The 23,694-nt window shown below is 40.6% G+C and overlaps 1 protein-coding gene across 4 annotated transcripts in view; it reads left to right on the forward strand.

Moving 5' to 3' along the window:
- Positions 1-23,694, forward strand: part of EYA1 (EYA transcriptional coactivator and phosphatase 1) — a 291,109-nt gene that overhangs the window by 229,766 nt on the left and 37,649 nt on the right. For all 4 annotated transcript variants that reach the window (XM_053660794.1, XM_053660795.1, XM_037140382.2 and 1 more), the window contains one exon: positions 10,640-10,729. In XM_053660794.1, coding sequence (XP_053516769.1) covers positions 10,640-10,729 — 90 coding nt within the window. The remainder of the gene's footprint in view (positions 1-10,639; positions 10,730-23,694) is intronic.

The raw sequence follows: 23,694 nt of genomic DNA on the forward strand, positions 1-23,694 counted from the left end.
TATCTTTTATTTTATAAATTCAGAATGTAAAGACCATACTTATCCTGAGTTAACTACTCATACTTTCTGATATAGTTGAACCATCTAGTAACTCCTTCTAGCTTAAGATGAATTCTTTAAATAGCAATTTTAAAAACATGATAGATTCTACTTTTTGATCTCAAGTAGAAAAGCAATTAATTGTGAGGCATTTTTGTAGAGTTGATCTCATAGATGTAAATGGGGTACATGTTCACTCAATGTGCAAGACATTTATTGTACATTTAAAATGTACTTGTAAATTGAAAATAGTAATAGATAAAAATTTTAAGGTACAATTAATTGGGGGGTCAGTTTCAGGAAAATAAGCCTTCAATATTCTAAGAACTTCATAGAATCTAATTACTAATTCAGAATGCCATAGCTTCTAAAATTAGAACAATAACATGGGTATTAAAATATTTCTTAAAGGTCTTAACTGAAAGAATTTAAATTGGACAAATTTATATTGCCTTATATATTTGTTTGGTTTCCTTAACCATTGAATTTTTTTTCTTTTGCTTTTCAGTTTAGAAAAATAAAATGGTAGAAGAAAAAGAAAAGGGGGACAGAATGTGCAAGGGTGTGGAAATAGGAACCAGAGCTACATTAAAAATAGGAGCAAGTTTGCTTTTAATGCTTTACTGGTTTATCTAAGCAATAAAGAGATATTGCTTCCTTATTAGCACTTGGTGCTATTTTTAGTTGTTCTTATAGTAAAACTGAAATGACTTACAGTTCTTTTTTGGACTATACAAGATCTAATGTAATATCTGGCATTTGTGGCATTGTTAAATCAAAGCTTAACATCTCAGGATGTATCTTTTAAAACAGTTACATAAAAGGGAGAAATACTGCTATGCTTAGATGAATGGTTGGCTTTAAGTTTTCTAGAGAAACAAGAAAGCATTTTATTCTTATACTCATAAAAACATTCTGGATCCTATTCTAAAAACCCAAGAAGAGATAAACAGGTTTTGCTTAAACTTTTTATCTATTTTGAGGCTTAAAGACCACGGACACTCTAAGCCCAAAGTAGAATTTTTTTTTGAAAAATTAAGCAAAAATGGGTAAAGAATATCACTTTTGAATCAGCCTCAATTGGGGGAGTGCCTTTAAAAATAAGTTACCATTTGAAGCTAGGAAGTGAGGATTGAGAATGAGAGAATTCTGCCCTTCAAAACAGTTTTTTGCAGTGCTTACTTAAAAGATAGTTAAGATCAAATATCATGTACAAATACAGGAATCAGCAATGCAGATTTAACTGATATTTCTCAACATAAAATGTGAGCAGCGTGAACTTCATCCTGGTCACTGGAATAAAGCAAAAAGCATGTGAGAAATTACCCACTGCCCCTCCTCACTAGGGACCTGGAGGACCTCACCACCGTGCACTGTGGGGTGAGGTCCCAGGCTAGTTGTGTGCTCTCCATGTGAGGACTGACTACCCAGAACTGAAGACTCCATCAAGAGAATTTGTCAAAATAGAAGCAGTTGGTGGTATTCAGTGCCTTAGCTTCTGGCATATAGTAGTTTAGTTGAAGTTATGATCACTGAAAACATCCATGAAAAAACTGTACCATCAATTCTGAAGTTCACACACAAAGCTTTTCGTGTTAGACGGGCTACAGTACCCAAGACACACACCTGGCTATACACCCCTCTCCTGCTGAGTCACCTTTTGTTTCCTGGTCCAACACAACTTTTTCACACAAGTCAGTCTTTTATCATTGTTCAATTACGTGCATAATAGTGTCTTAGGTGCCTAGCCATAATTCTTGCCTTCAGGGAGTTTATAAGTAAATAAAAGAGGCTGTTGGTAGGGAATGAATGACTCTTCAACAGCAGTCCTTCCTTGGGGCAAAACTATTCTGAATTAACACCACTCTCCATCCACAAAGAGTGAAACTGCTAAATCTCTAAAGGACCAGCAATATTCAGGGAGCAACCAGTCTCCCTGTATTACTCGTGACAAGCTTTCTCTAGTAGCTACAATCACAGAGCTAGTAAGAAATAGCCCGTAATAGGATGTGAAATGCTAACACTAGCAGTGTGGATCAGAAGAAATCAGGATCCACAGCAGCTGTGAAGCCAAAAAAGGAATGCCAGAGGCCCTAAGTGAGATGCTTCCAGGGTTACTGCTCTTAAATGACACCGGGAACTCTCCTTCGCAGCTGATCAAGTTGCACTGTGGCACTGCTCTGCCGCTGTTCCTAAATGTGTGAGACGTAGGTCCTGTGGCTTCAATTACAAGTGCAGGCGTTCCTCTGGTTTTCTGGACGAGAACATCCCATGTGATAAGCATTAGCAGGGTTCACACATGCAAAGCAGTGTCTGAGATACATTCTTGTGCATATTCGAAGTCTCAGTTGAGTCTGGGTACCTATTACCAAGTGAGTTCTGAAACCCTCTCAGTAAATAGTACAATACTAAGGAGCTTTCCATAACTTTTTCTGTTTTAACTTTTAAAAAGGTTTTGGCTTTTTAAAAATACGATTTGGGCATGTTTTAAGTTTTCAAAAGAAATATTTTTAATCCATCATTTCACCGCCGAAAGACAACTGATCTTGTCAGTGAATACTTTTATATATTTTTTTAACTTTTAACTATAAGTGCTTCTTAAATATGTACAAAAGGAGATGGAGTAGTGTCATGAAACCCAGTGTAACCTCTCCCAGCTTTACCAGTTACCAAGTCCAAGGTAATCCCATTGTATCTGTATTCTTCCCACATCCCTCCCCTCCCCTGCTCTGTCCTAGGATGATTCTTCAAAGCAGATCCAGGATATTATTTCATTTATATATATTTCAGTATGCATTTAAGACTCCGTGACAAGAGATTTTATCATGGAAATAGATGATACCCATATGTTGGCAATCTTGAAAAATTAATAATTTCCTAATATCATTAAATGTCTAATCAACAATTACCTTTCTCCAACTGTTCTTAATTTTTAAGTTATGGTAAATATGCATAATGTAAATAGTACCTTCTCAGCAGTTTTAAGTGCACAGCTCAGTTGCACTCAGTGCATTCCCACTGCTGCCCCAGCAGCCCCCAGAGCTCTTCCTATTGCACAGACTATTACACAGGTCCCCATTCTCTCCTCCCCAGTGCCTGTCAGCAACCATTCTGCTTTTCATCTCTGAGATTTTTGATGACTTTAAGCACCTCCTATGAGGAAAGTCATACAGCATTTGCTTTTTGGTTAGTGGCTTATCTTACCTAGCATGATCTCTTCAAGTTTCATTTATGCTGTAGCCTGTGTCGGAATTGCCTTCCTCTTTAAGGCTGAATAATTCTCCATTGTATGGGTATACCACATTTTCCTTACTCACCTGTCAGTGCACACTGGGGTTGCCTCTGCCTCTTAGCTATTCTGAATAAGACTCCTATGAACATGGATGTACAGATATCTCTTTGAGGCCCTGCTTTCAGCCATTGTGGGTACATATCCAGAAGTAGACTTGAGGGATCACATAGTCATTCTACACCTAATTTTTTGAGGAACTGCCGCACTGTCTTCCAGGGCAGCTGCATCATCTTACATCCCCACCAGCAGTACACAGAGGGTCCACTTTCTCCATATCCTTATCCACACATTATTTTCTGGGTGATTTTCTTAATCGTGGCCACCTAATGTGATGCAGACTCCATCCAGCAGGGTCCGTATGTTGTAGATGAGAAGAACAAATTCACACAGACTACAGAAGTCCTGTGGAGAAAAAGGGATGGCATCTCACGCCTGCCGGTTTTCCGACAGGGCTGGGCTACATTTGCCATTGCCAAGCGGATTGGTTCCCTATACTAATAGATGTCAGGTGATATCTCACTGTGGTTTTGATTTGCATTTCCCCACTGATTAGTAATATTGAGCATGGCTTCATGGGCTTATCAGCCATTTATATATCTTCCTTGGAGAAATACTCTTCAAGTCCTTTGCCCATTTTATATTATGTTTCTGTTGTTATTGTTGAGTTGCAGGAGTTCTTTATATATCCTGAATATTAATAACCTCTTACCAGATATCTGAGTTGTAAATATTTCTCCCATTCCATAGGTTGCATCTCACACTGTTAATTGGATCCTTTCCTGTGCAGGAGTTTCTAGATGTAATGCACTGTATCTAAGCAGAGCCTGCAGTATGCCCTTTATGGGAATGTGCATTTTTTCTTCTCTGCCCTGCATGCAAGAGTTCTTTACCTGCCACTTGTGAGCACAATTATTGTAGAAGAAACTTTTTACATTTCTGTGCCAGGTAGCAAGAGTGCCCCTGCTAATAATGCCTTGTGTTGCAACTAGTATTAGACCTCATTCCAGGTACAGATGAGCTGGACGGCTCTGCTATAATCTCTGCAATGAAGCAGTTGTGTCACTGGTCATCCTAAGAGAGTCACTAGATTGAAATGCAGAAGCAAGTGGGACCACCCGGCAGGAGCAACAGTGTCTTCATTTGGCGGTTGAGTCCCAGTGAAATCAAATTCCAAAATTGCTATGGATTTTACTTGCTAAAAAATACTTTTCAAATGACTCTTAAAGTTTATCAAATGCCCTGGTTCATGTGTGAAACAAAACAGGTCAAGAAGAGGCCATACCCTGGTTTTCCATTATTCTAGTACCCACAGGAATTTATAGATGCCCCTTTCTTCTATTCACTTCCAATCAGGTTACAGATTTTCAACATGTGAATGCAATGCTTCCCTCTCTAGAGGCTAATTCATGGAATGTCAGCATTTCCATGCACTGACTTTGAATTTCTTTTTTTTTGTTTTTAAACATTTTTACGACATGGGGATCTAGTATAATAGCAGCAATCAGGCTGAAAAGAGGTGCAGGGAAAAAATGACAGTGGCCCAAGGGTGATGCTGGTGACTTCAGTAGAGGATGGCAATAACTTTAGTCTCTGTGGGGCAGGCCTACACTCTAGAAACAAGAGAAAAAGATCTTGAGGCAAAGGGTCTTTAAAGGTCACTTGACAGAGGATGAAAGCAAAAAAATTGCTTTGGGCCTGGGTCTACCCTCAACAGATTTCTTTGTTATTTAATTTTTCGATATAATGTTGCTTTCTGTTCAATAGGAATAATCATTCTTGGCTCAACCCACAACAGCCATGGGTAGCCTAGCCTTGCAACAAATCCCTTCACTTTATTTTCATGAACTTAAGATATTTGCAATTTAATATCATATTAAAATAATTTAGGAGCAAGGTTAAATTGCATTGTGTGTGTGTTGTTTGTGTGGAGGGGAGTGTGCATGTGGTGTTGGTTGCTGTTTATTTTGGCTTGGTTCAAGCAGGTATCTGCTACTAGAATTTTCTGGGCATAAGAGCTATAGTCAATTTCCACTGTTTCTGCATTAAACAAGAAGAATGATAAAGCAAGTGATTTTTGAGCCTCTTCACTGTACCATTTTTACTAGGGAACTAAATTGTACAGCACAGGATATATTTTACAAAAGTCATGTCTGCCACTGTTGAGTTTAAAGAAATAAATGATGGGCTGCTGATCTTAGTCTAATATTCATTTCATTAAGTAGATAAGGTTTTGTAATTAGCTCTTCTAAGAATGGGCTGTTTTTGCCTTGACCAGTGTGGCTCAGTTGGCTGGGTGTCATCCCACAAAGAGAAAATTCTCTGCTTCAATTCTTGGTCAGGTCAGGGCACCTGTGAGAGCAACCAAAGTTTCTCTCCTCCTCTCTCTCCCTCCCTCCTCCTCTTTCTAAATAAAATCTTTTTAAAAAAATCTTTTAAAAAGAGAAGAGCCTGCTCTCTAATCAGGTACTAATTAATCAGGCATTATTAACACGTTTAATACTATATTATATAGATAGAATGATTTTAGGATTCAAATGTCTGTTTTTCCTAAGCTAGGTATCTAGGATTTTTTTTCCTAACACAATGCTAGCAACTAAAGATCAAATGTAATATTTTATTTTTTTCTTCATTGGAATTGTTTGAAGTATTCTGTTTTTACTGCTTTTCATTCATTTGTTCCTCTACCAAACTGGGAAAGCCTGATGTGCTAAGTCCCAAGGATGGAGAGAGGAGGACATAGGGATGAGGGTCTGCCCTCCTTAGACAAGAATGCACACAACTATGGTACCCAGCAGGCAATGAGCCCGGGTAGGGAGAGTCAGGGAGGAGACTCCGAATTCATGAAGGGCAGTGGGAGAAGCACTACAGGCAGGTAGGTGTAGGGCATGAACACCCAGTTTCAGTCAGAGACCTTGGTCTGTTCAGGTGGGTGTCCAGTGGAGACCAGTGCCCCGGTTTCCTTTAGGTTTTTGGTGGGAACTTCCATCACAGCCACTGATCTTTTACATTAGGCCTCTGCATAGCCATCTTTGCAGAAAAGATTTTATGATGAAAGAATAGTTTAGGAAACTATAAGTAGGTCATGCGTTGGGGAGATAAACAAGAGTCAGACGTTTATGGGTCCTTCCTCCTTGTTCCAAGTGTTTGGATGTTCTCTAAAAGAGATGGCAGGACGGAGTGAGTGTGGTGAGACCCTGGGCCTAGAGCCTATGAGGGAGCCTGTTGAAATATCTACAAAATGGGCAGATGTCTGGGGGAAAATTAAAAGAGCAGTGAATATGAGGAAGGCTTGGATTCCAGGTCCAAGTGGCAGGATGTGGAGACTGATTTGGGGTGGGGATAAAACAGAGGTAGAAGAATATCAAGGTTTGGGGCTGGCAGGCTGCCATTCTTCTGTAGAAGAAAAACAGTAGGTTTCCAGGAGAAACGATGACTCCAACCTGCAGCACACTGAGTGTCAGATGCTCTGCAGAACATTTCAGTAGAAATGACCAACAGGTCAGTGCTGTGCGGGCCTACAGGTGAGATTTGATTTAATGTCGGGGGGCCATGGTTGAAGTTGTTAGTGTGTTGGGGTCTGTAGAGCAGTGTGAAGAGAGTGAGGAATGAGTGAAAACTGTCCTGGGGACCAAGGTCATTGAAGGGACAGGCAACGGACAAGCAGATCCCAGGAAGATGGTCAGAAAATAGCAACAATATGATTGGCCCCAGAAATGGAGATATGTCATGATTGGACAATAGCGGCCACATAGAGGTCAAGTTCAGAAAAGAATGGAAAGATTTGGCAGAAAGTTTTACTTAAAAAGAGATGTTTCTTTGAAGTAGAGGCAAAGTTCTGTAATTTTTCAAAAGCGATCGAACAAAACATGGTGTTTCAAAGCAACCATTTCATAACTGCAGCTCTGGAATTCGTTATTGCAAAAAGCACAAGAAAACTAAGGCTAAGCCAAAGACATGGCGATTTTACCATCTCAGTTTTGGTCTAGAAAAATTTTTTTCTTTCTTTTTTTTGTCTAAATATGCCAAAATAAGTGACCAAGCTATGACTAATTTATTAACTGTTCAGTGTTAACTCTTGTCACATTTGCTTTGTATCAGATGTTTGAACATTTTGAAAAGTATTAAAAGATTATTACAACAGGAAAATAAAACCTGACCTCCCTATGAAAAGAAATCCACTGCTAGAATTAGTAAGCAAATCTGTGGACATGGCTACTGATCACTCTTCTGCTAGTTTGCTCTTAGGAAAAACACATCAGGTGAGGCGACTGTACCTGCCAGCTCTGTTACCACAAGCAAATCGCCACACCGCTGACTCTCACTTTTCCCGCCTCTCATATCTAAAGTAGGTGTCCTCTACCGCTCTGCAGATTGCAACACTTCAGTTGGCAATGAAGTGGAAAATATCAGAATACACCCCACACAATGAGGAAAGTCTTCTTTTGCCAAACTTACGTGATTTCAGCTTTGCGTGCCTGTGTGTATGAGAGAAAGAGAGAGAGGGAGGGAGGTATTACTAGATCAGGGTGCAAAGTGTATTTTTTACTGTGGATCGTGGTTTAAAAAATATTTGAGAAACACCGTTCCCTCAACTAGAGCCCCTTCCTGTTCTAAAATTCCCTCATTCAAGTTAACTTTTTTTTTTGGTATAGTAAATGTTTCATAACAATGTGGAGTGGCAGGTATAAAAGCTGTTAGGGCATGAAAGCTAATAACAAAAAAGAAAAACATTAAAAGGTAAATAAGAAGAACATCTGTGTCATATTTGACCACAAGATTGAACAAGCCTTTAAAATTTATTAGTACTCCGACTCGCAAGCCATTACTCTAATTTATGAAGAAAAGTTAAAGTATGCTATGCATTAACAAACAATGAGGTAGTTCTTTTGATGGTGGCGTAAATAAGCAACCATATCAAGGAGAAATAATACTTTTTCAAAGTAACAATACCACGGCACATAAATCCTAGAATTGGCAATTAAATCAACGTGGTGAGGCTCTTCTGCCTTGCCACGTAAAAAGATTCATTGGCCTCGTTATGAGACAAGTCAGTGGAATTTTATTGGCCTGAACAAGAGGGAGTAAACACCTTGGTCAGGTGTTTTGTTTTAGAAACAGCTGTTTGAATTCTCCCCACTGGTTAATTCTGCTCTAGGGTACCTTTGAGGATTTGCTTTGTCCAGCAGGCTTGCTGATGCTTGGATGGAAGTGAGTGAGCAATTTCCTATAAAAGAAGCGCTCAGTGAGAGTTTTTCTTTACTTGTTCATGTAAACTGTTTTTAATTCTTCTCAACCTGTAGGTTTTAGGTTGTATTAAACAGAGACAATTTGAGAAGGCTAAGGAGTATGAATTATCACGTAGGAAGACTGAGGAAAATACGTTCGTCCCTCCCCAGCCCCAGCTCTTGCTCATTCAGTTGGCCTCTGTCTTTCCTTCCTGCCTGCCCTCTTATAAACCCTGGGGCTTTTGTTAACCCCTTTGCAGTCTAACCCCCAACTTCGGGCCATATTGTGTTCTCTGCCACCTTTCCACTGTCATCGACAGAGATGGTCTAGGGCAGGAGAGGAATTGAGACCAGCGATGCCATCCTGCCACATTTTCCCAAGCCCTCTGTACCCCCTCTGGGATTTCTGTAAGTTTAGACACCCGGCAGTACTCGCAGGGTATGGGCAGGGCTAGTGTTGTGGGTGGGGCTAGCAGTGTAGGTGGGCGGGGTTGGCAGGGTTGACTCCACCTACCTGACCACAGCTGATTGGCCTTTGGTAGGTGCCCTACCTGTCTCTGCTGCCACCCGCCTCGCAACCCGACCCCCCCACTGTCACTACATCCCAGTCCCCTATTCTCTCCGAGGTGTACAGTTGTGCCAAATTAAGAGATGAGAATATTTTTTGTATTCTAAGAAAATTTATTTAATTTATTCTCTGAGAACAGTATGTTTGCCATCCAGGTGTCTGATTTATTAGACGAGCAAACTGAGGCTCCATGAGAGGAAGACACCAAAGTGAGCTCAGGGTCAGGGGCTCTTCTCTGTCACTTCTTGCTACTTTCCAAAGCCCATGAGGAGGTAGCATTTGGGGTGAACCCCCAAGGATTGATAGACTATGGATACATGGACAGTAGGGAGTAGGTCTTGAGCTTTGGAATGAAGACAAAAGAGAAGATTTACAAGATTCATGTTGGACAGTATTAGAAAACAGTAATCTTACTTTCTCTGGGTTTTATGTCCTCGATTGTAATATAAGACTCAAGGGCTGGTAATACACGGAGCATACCCCAGCCAGATGAAGGGCCTAAGTGAAGGCATAATTCCTCTAGTTCTAATTTTCCCAGTGACATGATGACAATTCTTCCAAAGGTTTGCTGGGATAATAAAATAGTACTTCTGAAATTATTGTTCTTTGGGAAAATTTCATAATACCACAATACCTATGAAAGTTGGTACTGTTACTAAAATATCAATAAAACTTTCGAAAACTCACATTATATCCTTGTGCACTTTCTCTACAGACATGTTTTTCCTTCTTCACTAATTGTGCAGGATACTCACCATGAACCATCCTGCCTCCTCAGTTTGATACTCTGAATACAGTGACTCAATAAAACCTGCAAATATCTCCATATCCCCCCGAGTTGGTGTCAGTGCCAGTAAATGTGGTCAGTCTACGGTTATGTGAAGCCTTGGGTGGAAGCCACAGGACACCTCAGAATGCTGCTCCCCCCTCTGTGGATAGCACTGGCTTTTTGATGACTGGACAGCATCACATGAATGTTAAATGTGCTTCCTGAGCTGGCACGATGCCATGTGGTCAGAGTGGCCGGCACTTCCTTCTTTTGAGTGCACTCAAAGTTGGCAGGCAGTCTGAATGAAGAAAAAATAATGATAGCTATCATTTGCAGTAGAATTAGTATTTACTGCCCTTTGGACCTTAATCTCTATTGAATCTGTTCTCTAATATTTGTGATGGTGCTTTCAGACTTTTCATGGATTGTGGTACAACATAAACAGTGTCTTCTTGATTCACTGACTTTCTTGCTCCTGAAACATATGTATGAAGCTGAATTTCTTCTACTTTACATTTTTTGTAATATATTAAGCAGCAAGTTCCAAGAACCTCAGGAAAACTTTTTAAATAAAATAAGTCATTGATGTTTGCATATAAAATCATGCACACCAAAGGCAACCATAGCCCAAGTCACCCAAGGGGTCACGTTGAGCCTTTCCCAACACTGGCTCCCTCTTAATGTGACACTACATCTCATGTAACCTGAACTACACATGTTCTTGACCTATAAATTTCTTGTTCTAGGATCCACCTACTTCAGTTTCCCTTGGACTGAGAATGGAAGAAATGATTTTCAACTTGGCTGACACACATCTATTTTTTAATGACCTAGAAGTAAGTTCAATTATTTCCTATAAACGTCATGTTGCATGTCTGAAAATAGATGATTGGTCTTACAATAAGGGGTATTGTTTTTTGGACCTATAGTTGGAATAATGAGGCAAAGTAATGATCGATTATATGGTAATGTGTTTTGCCTTCAGGGTACTTGTTTTGCTTTACTTGAAGGGCTGTTGTGTTTCAAAGTTAGATTCCACATAACCATTGATAAGGATGAAAATTTGAGGTTGAGAATCTTAAATAGGAAGTTTGTTGATTAGCAGAAGCTACAAATTTCTTAGTTACATTAGTTCTGTTAGAATCCAACAGAACTGTGGCACTTACACAAGCCACTCACATCGGATTGTCGCTGTCTTGCATGCTGTCCTTCCTGACTGGCCCCATTGGTTGGATGGCATTGAAGTCAGACCTCTGCTCTTAGGGTACAAGGATTTCTTATGTTGAACTGCCCCTGATTTTATTTGCCCATTATAATTTGGAAAGAAACTTGTATCAGATGGCTAGATAAAAGTGTTACAGGCAATGACAAACAGGACGATGATCTCGGTGAACAGCATTCTTAAGAATAAAGAATATTGTTTTTAATATCTCCATTCTGACAAGACATGACTTTAATTATATTTCACTCCCTTCCTGATAGAGACAATTGTTTATTTAAATCCTGCTGTTAAGCAAGCTTGTGGTAGGGCTGCTAACAGCCATTAGTCATCAACTTGTTGTTTTGCTAGATTTTATAAATGCGTGTGATTTCAGACAGGGGAAGAATCTGAAAGATTCAAATAGAACTTTTACTGATCAAAGTTAATTGGCAGCAATTGGCCTTTAAATATTTCCTGATGTTTCCCTTTTCAAAATCAAGCAAAATGCACCTTATTTAATAGATGAGCCAAAATCATTTGAAGAATGCCAGTGTGTGACAGACCTTAACTGCGGTTTGTTCAACATCTGTCCTGTATTTTGATTTCTTTTCATCTGTGATGAAACTACTCACAGATGAATTGGCAACTTACAGTGCAATGAAATTATTTAAATGGGCTTCATTTTTCCCCATTCCTTACTGAAATATTTATTTTTACACTTAGGGTAAAATACGAAAGTTTTTTTGCATTTTAAAGTGTTTGCTTTCCTTAAGGAAATCACATGTAAGGCATTAGTATTTCTTAAGATAGAAATATTACAAGCGAATGGCAAGTTTAGAATTGCCTTTAGAAAAGCTTAATAATCATACTTATTTTCCAAAGCTGTTTCTGATTTATGGTTGTGATTCACTTCATAAGAGAACAGCACGAAAAATTTTATATTTTACTAGTATGTTCACATTCCTTCCCTAAGTTTCCATTTGTCTCTAATGGTACAGAGTAAGCTGATGTTTTGTCTTGGGTACAACCTTGTTCCTCTTATTGATGTTAATAGGTGTTAATAGCACCCATCAAGAAGAAATTAGCAGTAATTTGCTATTGTTTTTAAACTCTACCTTCTTAAAAATGCCAGCTTGTCTATACAGCACCAAAACGATGTGGTGGAAAGTGAGAAGTTAGGCAAAGTAATAACTTGGTAGAGTATAAGCTGAAAAACTTCTAAGCTTAGCTTTGATTTAATACAGCCCAATTATTGTTTGCTGACATTACTCATACTAAACTATATAGAGAGTCTGAAATAAAAGTGGATATTAGAAGTTCTACTTTAGGGATGAAGGGAATGTAGTTTTTTCCATAAACTCAATTTTAAAAAAAAGACAAAATAACTAAGGGTCTACACAGTTATTGAAATATCAGATTCTGTTCTTGTCATGAGGACTTTTTCTTATAAGAAGGAGAAAAGAGAGTGAAGATATTCCATCAAATATAAAAACAACAGTGGAAAAGTGGTTTAAGTTTGTAACCTGACAGCAGTTGGTTTTAAATCATCTTATTTAAGAATAATGTAGAGGTATCAGCAAGAGTAAAAAGAAAGATCCATTTAGCCTCTGTCTTTGGAAATTGTTTACTTGCTCTAAATTTGCATAGTTTATAAATAAATTGGTTCTTATACTTATTTCAGTCTTCGTATGCTTTTGTAATTCAACAAACCTGAAGCTAGTTATTGTAAATATTCATTTCTTGCAAAATAAGAAAAATTATTTTCTGGCAAAAAGAAATATATTGGCATAATCCTTCTAAAAAGCCAAAATTATCCCCTCAGGCAGAGAAGACATGGGAACACTTTATTTCACACTCCAGTTAGCAACGTGTTGAAGAAGGGGACAGGAACATTTAAACTCCATGTTTTTACCTTTTTAAGATCTAGGGCCCATCAGTAAATGAATGGATCAAAAAATTGTGGTACATATACACAATGGAATTCTATACAGCAGAGAGAAAGAAGGAGCTACTACCCTTTGCAACAACATGGATGGAACTGGAAAGCATTATGCTGAGTGAAATAGGCCAGGGGTTGAAAGACAAATACCATATGATCTCACCTTTAACAGGAAGCTAAACAATAAAACAAACAAGCAAGCAGGAAAAAAAAAAAAAAACAAAGACACTGAAATAGAGAACAAGGGGACAGTGACCAGAGGGGAGAAGGAAGGGAAGTTAAGGGGGAAAATGGGGGAGGGATTTGGAGGAACAAATAGGAAGGACACAGGGACGTGAACTAAGGGGAGTGGAGGTGGGAAGGAGGTGAGGAGAACAGGGCGGTGGGGGGCTGGGATGGGAGAAATAAACCTTAACTTGCTAATTATTTTATGTAATATGTCAAACTAATCTCATATTACAGTCTAAAATAAACCTTAAAGAACAAAAAAGTTAAATAAATAAATAAATAAATAAAGTACCAGATAAAATGTGTTAAATTCCAGTGAAATTTAGTTTCATTCAGTGGAATGCTCATATGCACATGCAAGAAGCTCAGCAAACTTCTGCTTTGACAAGAAAACTTAATATATCAAGATTAAAGAAAATTTAATTATTCATCAAAAAAAAAAGATCTAGGGTGTAAGGAACTTCAAGGAAACTGTGAATCTGGTAGTTAGCTTAAACTGTGATGTCTGAAATTATTGTTGACATTTGGCCTCATGTCTTTTAAAATCTTAACGTTTTGCCAGCTAGTCCCTCTGTATAATTTGGTCAGTCCATAGCTTTGGCGTATGAGAGATTTGGAACAATGACTTACATTCTGTGAGGGGCTTCTGGTAACCAACCTGCTGTTATCAAAGAATGCCTGCATGCTTAAAGTGGTTGTTAGAATAGTCTAGGAAACTTAGGATATGATTTTAAAGTAATTTTAAAATATCTTAATTATACTTTAAGAAATAAAGTTAATTGCTTTAGTTTTAGAAGTCTGATTTGTTGTCTTGCTCAGTGGCAATTTTTAATAAAAGCAGTCACAATTTAATTCTGTTGACACTCCAGGAAAAATGTAAAAAGGAGAAATGTTGGCCTTTTTGTACTAACAAAAATGTTTGACAAGTGAAGGAACACGAGTGACAGGGAGCCATAATGATCAAAGGACATAGTACTTCCCCCGCCAGAGACGGGTTTAGACTTCAGCTCTGTAGTGTACTTTTGGCTTTCCTATTTCCAAGCCTGTCTACCATCCTGCATATCATTTTACCAGGTCTCTCTGTGTACAGAATGATGGTGCTTACATGGGGGTCATTTTTTATGAATGACAGTGTGGAACTGCATTGGGTTTGGGGTTTTTTTTTTTTAGCTTCTTTAGTAGAGTATGACTTTCTGACTGAATGGAGAAAAGAGTTCTTTCTGTTGGGTTTTCATTGAAAAGTGATCTGCAAACAGAGTGTGGACAGGCCTTGAATATACAATGATGTTTCAGTTGAATGTGTGTTGGTCAGTTCCCCTGCTAGATTTTTCCACAGTTAAAGGAAAATATTTCATCAAGATGGATATAAGTCTAAATAAAAATAAGGTGCAAGCTGATGTTGAATTTTCTCCTTCTACCTGGTGCGAAGTCACACCACTTCACGGGCGTGATGGTTGGCCTTCCTCAGTGGTGTTATTGAGGGGTCTGCTCAGGCCACACTCGCTGCCTGTGAGGACCAGGGTGGGGAAGTAAAAGGAACCTTCCTCCTGTCCTATGTGAGGCAGGGGCGTGTGAAGGTGCCGTGTACACCATGTTCATCCCGTCCACTGTGGCCCCGCATCGGCACGCTCCCCAACACAGGTGCCTCGTGTGTTGGTTAGTTGGAACAGACCAGAGGATTCTTTGGTCTCAGGATTTACAGCATGAAGACTCTGTCCTTCCTTGGGCCTTCAATCTGTAGACTCCTGTGCCAGGCCTGGTTTTTAAGTACCTGCTCTTCTAGCACCTTGTTTTTATCTTTTCTTTTAAGAAAAGGTGTGGTTCTGGTCCCTCTAGAGCCTGGGTTTGATGATTCAAAGGCCAAAAAAAGGCATTGTGGACAGTCTCTTAAGTAACGCCATACCTTAAAGAGAGTGAGCTGTAATAATTTCTTTAATAAAGCAAAGGAAATTAGTTTTTCCCTTGGTTTAATTCAGTCTTTAAATTTACAATAATATTTGATTACTCTAAAACTTAGGTTATCATTAATTATTTTTATACATCTTGTTTATGAAACTTGTTTTAGCGAGGAAAAAATATTTCTTTAAAATATCAGTCACACCAGTGCTAGGTATAATAGTTTCCATTTCAAGTGAAGTGTTCTGTAGGGACCTAATGCTTATGCTTCCAAAAGTGTAAGAGTTTTAAACTTATTCAAAAGTCTATTTTTTTAGTTGAAAAATATAATTCACCTAGAAAGTGCTTTAATGTCTGTAAATAAACAAGAAGAAACTCTGATGCCCAGGGCCCAGCTTCTGTGTGGATGGATGCTGAAAATGGGGTTCCCTGCTGCCAGAGAAAGGGTCTCATGAGACCTTGCAAAGGAGACAGTTCAGAAAGAGCCAAGCTGAGTGCTGCCTTCATTCCCTCCGTGAGCCACAGCCAGGCACAGGAAAGCGAGAGGCACGTCAGTAATTACATTCCAAACAAATGTACCCATAGACATGTGCACATACACATACCTGCCACCGTGACTCTCAGCTCTGTCCACAGGCTTTTGTATACTTACTTACTTTCTCCTGCTAAATTTAGAAAACATAAAGGGTTACATACTTTTAAAGAATTCTAGTAATATCCTCCATAGCACTCAGAAATGAGTGTTTTGCTAGATTGAATACTTACCTGTTAGACTAGAATAGCCCTTCTGTTTCCTTCCCCATGGAAGACAAGAGTCGACTCTGCCTCCCTATGTTTTGAGGGAGGCTAATTGGCCTTGTTCATTTTTTTTCTAGTTAACAAAAATAACATCAAAATCCTCAGTTTAGGGGGCAAAATAAGGTTTTCAAGCAAACAAATTATTATTAGACATCATAAGTGTGTATTGATTTTAACTGTATTGTAACTGATGGCCAAAAAGAGGCAATGCCCATATTTTATCTATTGTCATTGCTAAGTGTTCACAATAAGTGTTCACATTTAAGTGTTCATCTTATTTCTTCATTATTTTTCACAAAATTCTGTCATCTTTGTTTTATCTGAAGTAAAAAATAGAAATATAAAAATATATTCAAAGATGTCATTAATTCTGATGTTCATCAGAAAGTTGAGTCAAAGTATATAACTTATAATAAAAGATATTTACCTAACACCAACAGGCAGCATTGTTCTTAACAATAAAATAATGGAGGCATATTATCATAGAAATGGAAACAAAACTAAAATGCCCTCTGTCAGCTCTATTATTCACCTTTGTTCTAAGAGTTTAGGGCAGTGAAATAAGGAATAAACTACAATTAATGAAAGAGGTTAAAATTACTCTTTTTTGCAGATTTGATATACACAGGGCACTAAAATGAATCTATTGCAATAGTTTTAGAATATATGATAGGCTTAAGAAAAGTGAAGGATTATAGAATTAAATTTAAAAATCAAGAGCCCTCTGGCCCTCTCTGGGTAGGTCGGTGGGTTGGAGCCTCATCCCACACATCAAAAGGTTGCGGGTTTAAGTGCTAAACAATTGTGCTGATCCTTTTACTGAATAAGTCTACTTTTAGCTGATACTCTAGAAAAGAGACTTGCAGGCAGATAATTGATACTAGAGTAATAAGCATTCACTGAACACTTGTCCTAAGGGGTCTAAATGCATAGTTCCACATCCACGTCTATGATACATACATCATAGAAACATCCCCCAATATTTCTGTGATAAAATCACCATTATTTTCTCCTTTTTTTGGAGGAGCCAAGCGAAGCTTTGAAACAAAACTTGTCTAAGGTCTCACAGCTCTTGAGTGGCAGATTCTGACTCAGGTCCAGCACCTTCTAGGTGTTCACTCAAGCCCACAGTGTATCTTCCAAAAGGTGATTTTTACCATTAAAATATAGGAATATTTTAAATACCCCAAATAAATTAATAATGAAATATATTATAATACATCTTCACTGAAAATTAAAACAATCAATTGAGGAAAATATTCATTGTTCATTTCTTTTTTTTTATTTATTTATTTATTTATTTATCTTTAGAGGGAAAGGGAAGGAGAGAGGGAGAGAAACATCAATGTATGGTTGCCTTTCGTGCATCCCCTGCTGGGAATTGGCCTGCAGGGAACTGGCCTGCAACCCAGGAATGTGCCCTGACCGGGAATCGAACCGCGATTGTCTGGTTCGCAGGCCCGTGCTCAATCCACTGAGCTACACTGGCCAGGGCTCATTGTTCATTTCAAGCTTCAAAATAGACTATACAATTCCAGTGTAACCTTCATGTTAAAATTTATGGCATATTACCTGAAAAGGCTACATAATCTATGACCCCAATTATTTGACATTCTGAGAAAGGTAAAACTATGGCTGCAGTAAAAACATCAGTGGTTGCCAGGGATGGCAGGGAGGGATGGGTAAGACAAGAAGCACAGGATTTTTGGGGCAGCAAAACTACTCTGTATGATGCTATAATGGTGCTCTGTGTGTGTCACTACCCATCTGCCAAAACCCACAGAATGGACAGCACCAGGAGCAAACCCTAACTGTGGACTTTGGGAGATATTGATGTGTCAACACAGCTTCATTGACTTTTACAAATGCATCCACTCTGGTGTGAGATGTTGGTCATAGGACAGGGTATGGGTGTTGGAGGGCCGGCAGACATGAGAAATCTCTATTTCTGCCCAATTTTGCTTTGAACCTAATACTTTGCTAAAAAATAAATTTTATTAATATTTTTCAAAATTATGGAATATTTTTTAATTGGGGGAAACATACTTTTAAGAGTTACCATGATATAACTTCAAGTTGAAAAATAAACATTCTACAAAATAAGTCATCCTATATGATCCTGATTTTAGCATCCACAACATATAAAAAAATAACTGTAGATAATTATATGAAAAAGTTGCCAGTGTGGATGGTAGGGCATAAATGCTCTTTCTCTGTGCTGCTCCAACACTCAGATTCCCATAGTGTTTTTAATCTCATTATATCTGTTGCACTTGTCCTTCAGTAGTCAATAAACACTTATTGAGTAACTATCAAGCGCTAGGCATGGCTCCAGTTTCTGAGTATAGAACAATAACTTGGTCAAGTTTACTTATGGAGTTAGCACTCTGAAAGAGAACTAAGAAATAAACACTGAATAAAATAGTTTCAGGTAGTGGTAAGGGCTCTGAGCAAAATCAAACAGTAGTGGGTGAGACATGGTTGGAGTGGAGTGCGTTTAGCTGGGATGTTCAGAAAGGCGTTTCCAAGGAGAGGGCCTTTGTGAAGAAACCGGAAGTTGGGAAGGAGGTAGCTGAAGGGTGGAGAAAAGCACTCTGGAAGGGGCACGGCAAGTCAAAGGCCCTGAATGCATTTTTGCTCCTTCAGGAAATATTTTAAGTAAAATCAGTGTGGCTGGGACAGAGTGAGTGGCGGGGGGAGTAACAGGGTCTGGATCCGCAGAGCCTTATAGACTGTAGTAAAGAGGTTGGGGTTTTTTTTTTGTTTTTTGTTTTGCCTAACTGCAGTAGGAAACCACTGGTGAGTCTGAAGCAAGGACACAATAGTGTCCACACCTTTAAAAGATCAGTGTGGTTATGATGTGCGGAATGGAGCAAGAGTGGAACCAGTGAGACTGACGAGGGGACTGCTGCTGCCAGCCAGGGAGCTCTGGGCTGAGGCTGTGGCAGTTGAGAAGTCACAGGGTTTAAGTGTGATTTGATGGGAGGATTTGCTAATGGACAGGATGCGGGAGAAAGAGGAAAGTGGAATCAGGAGTGGCCGCCGGGTTTTGACCTGAGCAACCAGAGGGCGGTCACATTATCTCAAATGAGGAAGAGTGGGCCTGGGGTGCTGAGGTAGAGGGGTGGTGTCCTAGTGTACCCAGGCACTCTGCTCAGAGCAGGTCAAGTTTGAAATGTGTTTGTCACCTCCAAGTCAAGAGATCACGTACATATGTGTTTGGATCTCAGGGCAGCGCAAATCCGAAGATACGGTTTTGGGAGTCATGAAGGTGTGACACTGAGGAGCATCACATGAAGGGACAGGGGACTCAGGTGGAGCGTTAGACACTCTGACAATTAGACATAGGACTGAGAAAGAAGAGCTTCCAGAGACGGGTGAGGAACGGACAGTGAAATAGGTGGAATGGGTGACACCTAGAAAATAGCGTTTCAAGAGCTAGGGGATGGCACTGTGGTGTCACCTGCTGCTGGAGCTGAGTGAGATGACGACAGACAAGCGACTTGAAGATTTGGGAAGTATGCAGGTTGTTAATGACCCCGAAAAATACCATTTCCATGAAATAGGAGGACATAGCCCAGTTCTAATGGATGGAAGAGAGCTTCCACAGTGACAATGGGAAGACCTGGGTGGTACATAGAGGCCGTCATGGAATCAAGGCAGGGTCTTTCAACTTTAAACTGCAAGCGTTTAAGCCACAGCTGGATGCCAGTGGGATGGCTGGGTGGAAAAGAAAAGATGTGTGGTTGGCGCATAGGGCAAGACTGCAGGAGTGAAGTGCTTGTGTGGCAACAGGGGGCGGGAGCCCGAAACGAGTTACCGGGCTGCTCTGTAGCGAAGGAAGGCAGACTCCCCGGCGCAGGCCAGGCGGGCGGAGGGATCCGGTAGTGGTAAGAGGGGACCATTCTCCCAGTAAAAATACTTGCCGTACATGCTCTGCTGTGACTTTCCTTCTGCCCCTCTACGTCCACCCACCAGGCAGGCCCTCGAGGATGGAGACCTTGACTGGTCCACTTGAATCCTAAGTTCTTAACACCAGATTCGGTACACAGAGTCTCTCATATGTTTCCATATAATGCCTCCTAAATTTTCCAAATTAGTAGTCTCCCATGACACTACTGTTTTCATAATTTGCACATGTTAACTTTTCAAAACTAAATGATTAATCACAATCTCAAGAACAATTGAAATTGTCCATGTTGTTACATTTTGATATTATCCTTTTTTAAGTCATACTTTTAAAATCCTTAATATCAAAAGACAGTGCACATGGAAGAGGTATGATATAAAATAATGTACAGTGTAGTTCAAGTTTAAAGTTAAAAACTATATGATCAAAAAAAGAAGATAAAAGGTGTTCTCCATTAAAATGTTACAAAAATAAATAGTTCATATAATAAAGATTTATCTCTGGGTAGTGCAGTAACACTGCCAATAACTAAACTGTTTTCTTTATGTCTTTATTTTCTACAGTTACTATTCCTTATAATTAGGAAATGATGGAATGGAATTATGATTCAACTATTCTAACTTGACTCAAAGCCCTACATGTATGTGGTTTCTTATCTTATAGTTCCAGAAGTACCAGACTAAACTCATGAATTCATTCATTCAAGAGGGGCCCCTCAGTGCATCGATTTCCTGTCTGTGAGATTAAATGATAGAAGCAACCCCCGATAGGGTCACTGCGAGGACTCCGTACATTCATATCCGCTCAGTGCAGAGAACTAGCGTGTGCTCGGGAGGCAGTGAGCAGTCTGTGCCGCCATCACTGTGGATGGAGGGTCTTCTGGTGCAGAGCACTGGGCAGCGCTGCAGACAAAGAAGAAGGGTGACTTGGGGAGGGGTCGGGGGATGAAGGGTAGGAGACAATAAGGGGTTTGCTGCGCAAATTACCATGGCGAATTCCAAGGGAAACCACAGCAGAAACAATAAAACTGTGTGTTCAGTTTGCAAGTACAGATGGTTCCAGGTACTTCACAGAGTGCGCCTCTTGCTCTTCCCTCACTCACACCCTCCCACTTTCATGAGGGGAGGTTTACTGTTGGGTAAGAGCTCCCAGATCTGGCTCCCATCACTTGATGCTGTCCCTTCATAGGAAACAAGGATGTTGGCTTTGTGTTAGAAAGACACACTTTTTCTCTGGTTGTGCTGAGAAGTTTGTCCAGTTCCAGCCCATGTTTTGAAGGAGGGCTCATGGACTTTGCTGGTGGTATGTGCAGCGTGGAGCAGGGCCCCTCCCTGGATGCAGTCCAGGTGGCCGGCCCCTTCATGGACTGGCCCAGGCTGCTGCTCCCCTGGTGAATCAGGAGGCAGGAAGGCAGTGGGCTTTAGGGAAGCAATTCTTGCATCAGTCAAAAAGCATCAGCTTTGAGCTCTGGCTGGGGTGGTTCAGTGCATTGAGCACCAGCCTGCAAATAAAAGTATTATGGGCTCGATTCCCAGTCAGGGCACAGGCCTGGGTTGCAGGCCAGGTCTCCAGTAGGGGGCAGGTGAGAGGCAACCACACATTGATGTTTTTCTCTCTCCCTTCCTCTCTCTCTCTCTCAAAATAAATCTTTTTTTTTTTAAAGGGGGAGGGAAGCATCAACTTTGAGTCTCCGCCAGCACTGTGAGCTCAGTCTTACCATCTCCAGGTTACACATGGGAAGGGAAGTAGCTCAGGTGGTACAGGGGCTTCCTGCCACAGATGTCCCTGCCTGAACTGCTCCAGCTGCTCACACCACAGCTGTTCCTCGGTAGCGACACAGAGGAGGCAGCAGCACCTCGGTGGTGGCACACACTGCTGGGACACACCCAGGCCCAGAACCAGTGTGTTCTCTTTGGGTTCTTTGAAATCTCTCTTCTCACCATGTCTCATGAACAACAGTTATTCAAGCAACCTAAGATTTGCTCTGAAATGTTGGGAGGCAGATAGACAGGTAAACAGATGCACAAGCAGGCAGACAGACAGATAGTGGACAGACAGACATGTGATTACAAATTCCTGTCGTTGGCCCTGGCCAGGTGGCTCAGTTGGTTGGCTCATCATCCCATATACCAAAAGGTTGTAGGTTATATTTCTGGTCAGGGCGCATACCTAGGTTGTGGGTTCAATCCCTGGTTGAGTCACACACAGGAGACAAATCATCAATGTTCCTCTTCATATCAATGTTTCATTCATTCTTTCTCTCTATCCTTCCCTCCCTGCCTCCTTCTCTTCCTCTCTCAAATTAATTTTTAAAAAATTTCTGTAGTTGAATGAACAAAAATATCATCCTAGTAGGCCCCACATGACAGAGACGACCTCCTGTGCTGTGAATGTGCTCATGTGCTCCATTCCGGACACTGTGCTCGGCATGGAGGAGGTGAAATATACCCACTACCCTCCAGGGCCCCACTGCCAGGGGGGCACAGAGAAGCAGAAGAGCGTTATGTCCCCGCACGTGAGCCACCACGGTGATGGAGACGCATGGGACTGCAGTGGCTCTAAAGGCAGGCGGCTGACCCTAGTGGAGAAGAGGAGACAGGACTGAGAATGTCAGAGAAATGACTTCCTAATGAAGTGGCACGAGAGTGTGTGACATTCAGGAAGAGTTTGAGTAGCTATAAGGCACAGAGCCCGTGTCTAACAGCTGTGAGATAGGCAAGGGGGAGGAGCCAGACCATATGGCTTTGTCCACTTGGCTAAGAAAGTTGGGTTTCATGTTGAATGCCAGGGGTAATCCTTAACGAATGGAGATGGGCCTTGGCCAGCATGGCTCAGTTGGTTGAGTGTCGGCCTGTAAACCAAAAGGTCACAGGTTTGATTCCTGGCCAGGGCACCTGCCTGGGTTGCGGGTTTGGTCATGATGTGGGCATGTGCAAGAGGCAACCAATCGATGTTTCTCTCACATCAATGTTTCTGTCATTCCTTTTTTCCCTCCCTTCCCCTCTCTCTAAAAACAAATTTTAAAAAGGGTGGAGATGAGCTGTATTTTGAAGTCAGAGGTGGCAATAATCTAAGTGAGAAATCACCAGGGTTTGTTCGTGGGGATAGAGAGCAGGGGCAGATGTGACAGCCATTAAGAAAGTCCTCTGGAAGGATGGGGGAATGCAGTCAACAGTGGGTAGGGAAGAAAGAGCCTTAGTGTCTGGCTTGAGCAATAAGGTAACAATAAAAACTAAAAATAATAATTAAAAAAGCAGGAAAATTGGCCGGCCTTGGAAGGAAGGTGCTATTGGGTTTTGAGATGTTGAATTTGAAGTTCATGTCAGACAGGCAGGTGGACTCTAGCGAGCGGTTGTGCGTGCTGGTCTGAAGCTCAGAAAGAATTGAACTTGAATCCACCACCCAAGAAATAATAGTTAAAATTCCCAGGAAGAATGTATTGAATGAAGAAGAAAAGTGATCTCAGAGCAGGGCTCCCTTTGTGAAATCTTTGCTTGGAAACACAGAATCTAAGTGTGTATTGAAGATTTAGGATTCAGAAAATTCAATGACTCATGTGAAACAAAAGTGGTCCTTCTAGCAAACTGGTAAATCATTCTGCCCACGAAACTGTCTTCCTGGCTTTGCCATAGTCTCTCTAGTTTGTGGGTGAAGCTGCTGGGAGGTGGTGTGGTCTGAGCAAAGGAGGAGCACTTCAGAGAAGGAGCAACTGGAGTGCAGTCCGCCCTCTAATGCGTGCGCTTCTCACAGCCAACCCTGACCAGCTTCGGGGATGGCGCAGGGACAGCAAGTGCTCAGGAGATGGCAGGGGTCTGGAGCCCCAGCCCAG

The sequence above is a fragment of the Artibeus jamaicensis genome, unplaced genomic scaffold (assembly GCF_021234435.1).
Source record: "Artibeus jamaicensis isolate MK-2021 breed Jamaican fruit bat unplaced genomic scaffold, CSHL_Jam_final scaffold_916, whole genome shotgun sequence".
Classification (NCBI taxonomy): Eukaryota; Metazoa; Chordata; class Mammalia; order Chiroptera; family Phyllostomidae; genus Artibeus; species Artibeus jamaicensis.